This window comes from Dipodomys ordii, unplaced genomic scaffold (genome assembly GCF_000151885.1).
Source record: "Dipodomys ordii isolate 6190 unplaced genomic scaffold, Dord_2.0 Scaffold166, whole genome shotgun sequence".
In the NCBI taxonomy this organism is placed as follows: domain Eukaryota; kingdom Metazoa; phylum Chordata; class Mammalia; order Rodentia; family Heteromyidae; genus Dipodomys; species Dipodomys ordii.
Genome location: NW_012267382.1, coordinates 1,044,303 through 1,049,612, shown reverse-complemented (window position 1 = coordinate 1,049,612; position 5,310 = coordinate 1,044,303). Strand labels below are relative to the sequence as shown.

Genomic DNA, 5,310 nt, shown 5'->3' with positions numbered 1-5,310 from the left:
CGGGGGGAGGAGGGGGAGGAGCGTGCACCACGGGCTCCTTGGGGAGCATCACCTCTCTGGCCACAGCACGTTGGGCTGGGGTCAAGCACTGGCCACACAGGTCACTGGCCCAGGGTGGGTATGAGGGGCGTCCCTGGGGGGCCAAGCAGGAGCCCCAGCACACTCGGCTCAGGGGCCAACGCTGCAGCTCCGCCGCCCCTCCCTGCCTCTGGTGGGCAGAACTGGAAGGCTCTGGTGGCCTGGGCCCGGCAGCCCAGCCTCTCGCTGCCCAGGCTGCGGAGGGGCGGCCCTCACCAATGCGCACGGGCTCCTGGAGATGGGCAGGGGGGTGATGACCCTCACCCTCCACACACTCTGTCCTTCTCCCCTCCTTCGGGGGCTCACACAGGACCCCTCTCTGGGGATGGCCACAGAACAGACCAGGCCACCCCACGGGGCTGCTGACCGGTGGCCGGCGGCCAACCCCGAGTGCACAGCACAGCTAGGTCTAGACGGAAGGAACAAAGGGTTGGGTGGAAGCCGCCCCTGAAAGGTAAGCCCCATGGCAGCCCCGGGACCCGGGGCCAGTGCTGGGAAGAGAGCTCTGCAGCCCCAGATGAGGCGTCCTCGGTCACCCAGCTGGGCCCCAGGACCCTGCGCAAGTCCTTAAGAGACGGGCAGAGAGAGATTTGAGGGAAGCCAGAACAGCTCCCAGAGGCTGACAAAACAGGGAAGGGCAGGGGTCTTCCCCACCGAGGCCCCCGGCTTGAGGAGATACGCTTCTAGATGTGTTTAGGCCCAGGTTTGGGGTCCTCCGTGACAGCAGCCCCAGGAAATGCACGCAGGACAGATGAACTGAAGGCCTAGGAAGGTTGGAATGAATGAATATGAATGGCCAGTGAGCGGGGAGGAGTGTGAATGAATGAATGAATGCATGCATGAATGCCAGGTGAACAGCTGTAGCTTGCCTATCAGGCAAGGACGCCGGTCTGCCCACCTGACAGTGCCTGGCCATCCCCACACCGCCCCACTGGGTGTAGTCGGCTGGAGCGGATGGCCCCAGGGCCCAGGCTGCTCTGACGGTGCTGGCGGTGCTCCACAGCCTTCCGCTGGGGTGGGACAGAATTCATGGCTTCCTCTGGGGATGCGATGAGTCCTTGTCCTCGGGGATCTCACCAAGGTGGGGGGGGCGCTTTCAGACAACCCACGGCCCCGGGGCAGCCAGGCATCCTGATACTGGTGGATGCTCAGGCCCACACACCCCACACTGGGCTCCCAAAGGATTCATCCAGGCCTCAGATCCCCGCTAGACACAGGGGAGGGCCCTCTGCCCTCGGCCGCTGTGTCCTCTGTCCCTGGGTCAGGTGTCCCCAAGGGCAGCTGGGCATGGGCAGCCTGCATCCAGACCCTGCTTAACTGCTTCCTGGTAACAGTGCTCTGGACCACCCCAAACTGTCCCTGCTTCCCTCCCATGGACAGGCAGGGGGGAGAGGGGAGGATCCCAGGGCTCCCAGCTTATAGGAATCCTGTCCCAATCCAGAAGCCTCCAGCTGGCCACAGGCAACGCAGGGTTGTAAGACAAGTCCCGGCTGCGAGGTGCAGGAGCCGTGTGGATAGAGCTGGTGGATCAAAGGCTGACAGCAACTGAGGAACCATGTCCGGGGTTCACAGACAGACAATGCCGTGTTCACAATGACCATGAGCTTCTCTGCTGGATAGGACATGAAGACCCAGCTGGCCAAAGACCCTCAACACCAGACTGGTCCTCTGCAGAGCAGAGGCCTTGTGAACGTGCCTGAAAGCCAGTCCCTGAGAGCTTGGGCAGCTCTGTGATACCAGGGGGCCCTGGCTCCAATTATGCCAGGCAGACCGATCGGGAAGATGATAAAATTCTAGAGATGGCAGTGGGGGTGAATGATTTCACAACACCATGAATGTGCGTGAAGCCCGGAGCCAAGCACTAAAGATGCAAAGGCGCTCCTATCCTCACATTTCTTAACATGCTCGCACACACCGAGCAGGAGAGCTGCCACAAGAACTCGGGATCCGTTATTAACTGTGCACTCAGTGTCATTACGTTTCTGCGTGATCTTCACACGCTCGTCCACAGAACTCTGTCCTATGTCCCACAGAGGGACTGGGGCTGGATTTGGGCTTCAGTGATTCTGGCCATCCAGGACCAGAGTCTCTGTGGCCCAGTTATGGAGGGCCTGAGCAAGAGGATGTTGAAGCATAGTGAGGAGGGAACCAATACATGAGTGATGGGAAAAGACAAGAGTGAGAGGCAGCAGCGCACCGGCGGCCCACGCCTGTCATCCTAGCTGTGCAGGAAGCTGAGATCTGAGGGTCGAGTTCAAAGCCAGTCAGAGAAGAAAAGTCTGTGAGACTCTTAGTTCCAATTAACAAAATAGTGCTGGGAGTGGAGGTGTGGCTCAAGTGGTAGAGTGCCAGAGTTGAGTGAAAAAGGCCACGTGATATGCAGGGCCCTGAGTTCAAACCCTGCTACTGATATGAGAGAGAGAGAAAGCGAGAGAGAGAGAGAGAGAGAGAGAGTGAGAGAGAGAGAGAGAGCGAGAGAGAGTGAGAGAGCGAGAGACAGAGAGAGAGAGTGAGAGAGCGAGAGAGAGTGAGAGAGAGAGAGCGCGAGAGAGAATGAGAGAGCGAAAGAGAGAGAGCAAGAGAGAGCAAGTGAGAGAGCGAGCGAGAGAGAGTGAGAGAGTGAGAGTGAGAGCGAGAGAGCAAGAGAGAGAGCGAGAGAGAGAGCGAGAGACAGAGAGTGAGAGAGCGAGAGAGAGTGAGAGAGCGAGAGAGTGAGAGAGAGAGAGCGAGAGCGAGAGAGAGAGTGAGAGAGCGAGAGAGAGAGCGAGTGAGAGAGAGCGAGCGAGAGAGAGAGGGAGCGAGAGAGCGTGAGAGAGTGAGAGAGAGAGAGCAAGAGAGCGAGAGAGAGTGAGAGAGAGAGCAAAAGAGCAAGAGAGAGAGCGAGGGGGCGCCAGAGGGGCTCAGGGCCCTGCACCCGCTGCTCATGCGATGCTCACTCCGGCCCAGGCCGCCATCATGTCGGGAGCTTGACCTCAAGCCACCAGAGCAAAGTAACTGGAGCTTTCTACTGGGCTGCGACGTGTACACATCCAGTGGGCTGTGGGTTGGAACCATTCGTGCCTTCTCTTACCCAGCAAATATTTATTGAGCTCTGACCTTGTGCCACGGCCTATCTACCCTAACGTGCTGGTATGGTATTGTGGACAGAGCGTGCTGATCTACCTACAGACTGCCCGGGGCAGAGAAGACCCGAGAACAACCCAACACAGACCCTGAGCCACCACTGGAGGACCCGTGGGCTCCTGGGAACTGCTTCCCCGCGGGGCGCTCGCAGCCTGCCCCAGGATCGGGGAGGCCCGGGCTGTCTTTGAGGCCAATCCGAGCTCACTCCTCGCTGAGATGGGGCAGCCCCAGGTTCTCTGGGGAAGTGTGAGTCATGGACCACAGCCCCTTGGGGTTCACAGACCTGGGTCCTAGTGCCAGCAGAAGACAGAAGGAAAATAGCTTCTCCTGCCACCCTCCTCCCTGAGAAAACAAATCCTTGCTTTATCTCTCCCTGGGGGCCTGGGAACAAGCACTGGGCAGGGCAGTCGGGCCCCCAGATGAAGCACAGACCCGGCTGAGAGCAAGGCCCAGACCCGGCCTCCCATGGTAGGCCAGCTGTCTCTGCAGCTTTGCTGGGTCATCTCTTTCCTTTTTGAATAGGAGGAAACATTGGGAGATACCAAGGATAAAGACAGCCCACTCTAATGGACATGATCAGAAGCAACACCGCACTGGCTCTGGGGCCCTGGCTCTCCACTCTTCTACGGGCAGCAGCCTGAGGCCTGCGGCATGGCCAGGATTCCAGCACCGCAAGGGCTCCCATGCCCCACCAGGGCGCCAGGCTGCCGGTGGTACTGTGGGGAGTTTGCAGGCTGCTCCTGAGCCCGTGTAGGAGGAAGGAGAGTCCTTGTCACTTAGCAATGCCAGCTGAGGCCCAGGAGGAAGGGAGCCTCCAGCCACAGCCATCCTAAGCCATCTCCATGGCCCTCGAGCATGTGGTCCTGGAGCGTGTGGTCCTGTGGCCCTTGGATGTGTAGTCCTGGAGCTTGTGGTCCTGGAGTGTGTGGTCCTGTGACTCTGGAGTGTGTGGTCCTGTGGTCCTGGAGTGTGTGGTCCTGTGACCCTGGAGTGTGTGGTCCTGTGGTCCTGGAGTGTGTGGTCCTGGAGTGTGTGGCCCTGGAGTGTGTGGTCCTGGAGTGTGTGGTCCTGGAGTGTGTGGTCCTGGAGTGTGTGTTCCTGGAGTGTATGACCCTGGAGTGTGTGGTCCTGGAGTGTGTGGTCCTGGAGTGTGTGGTCCTGGAGTGTGTGGTCCTGAAGTGTGTGGTCCTGTGGCCCTGCAGTGTGTGGTCCTGGAGTGTGAGGTCCTGGAGTGTGTGTTCCTGGAGTGTGTAGCCCTGTGGCCCTGGAGTGTGTGGTCCTGGAGTGTGTGGTCCTGGAGTGTGTGTTCCTGGAGTGTGTGGCCCTGGAGTGTGTGTTCCTGGAGTGTGTGGTTCTGGAGTGTGTGGTCCTGGAGTGTGTGGCCCTGTGGTCCTGGAGTGTGTGGTCCTGGAGTGTGTGGTCCTGGAGTTTGTGGCCCTGGAGTGTGTGTTCCTGGAGTGTGTGGTTCTGGAGTGTGTGTTCCTGGAGTGTGTGTTCCTGGAGTGTGTGGTTCTGGAGTGTGTGTTCCTGGAGTGTGTGGTTCTGGAGTGTGTGTTCCTGGAGTGTGTGGTTCTGGAGTGTGTGTTCCTGGAGTTTGTGGATCTTGAGTGTGTGGCCCTGGAACCTGTGGCTCTGGAACCTGTGGCTCTAGATTGTGGTCCTGGAACCTGTGGCTCTGGAGCCTGTGGCCCTGGCGTGTGTGTCCCTATGGCCCTGACTTACTTCCTCTTGTGGCCCCCTTGACATCCTGTGAATCACCACCTCAAGCATCATTTTCTGCTTAGAAAAGTCCCTCAGAGCCAGATGGTATCTGTGTGTGGTTTAGAAGGAAAGTGCCAGAAAGCTGGGCGAGGGACTCCCCTGCTCCCTACCACCCTCCCCTCCCCCCACACAATCTATGGGACAAAGCCACACGGATGCACCATGTGTGCACACAGGGCTGGTCCAAATATGGTGTTTAGTTATAAGATTTGTAGGGTTTGAATTAAGCTGTAACTAATGACGCTGTCAACAGCCAGCACCCAGCATGGCATGGGAAGCAGAGGAGGGGGGGAAGGGAAGGGGAAGGGAGGGGAAAGGGAAGGGGAAGGGGGGAGGGAGAGGGAGTTC

General features: G+C 59.0%; 1 protein-coding gene across 1 annotated transcript; it reads left to right on the top strand.

Moving 5' to 3' along the window:
- Positions 1-4,056: 4,056 nt before the first annotated feature.
- LOC105998585 (keratin-associated protein 12-2-like) lies at positions 4,057-4,944 on the top strand. The gene is made up of 2 exons (XM_013033356.1): positions 4,057-4,419; positions 4,600-4,944. Exons 1-2 carry the CDS (start codon positions 4,057-4,059, stop codon positions 4,942-4,944), a joined length of 708 nt encoding a protein of 235 aa, XP_012888810.1.
- The last annotated feature ends 366 nt before the right edge of the window (positions 4,945-5,310 follow it).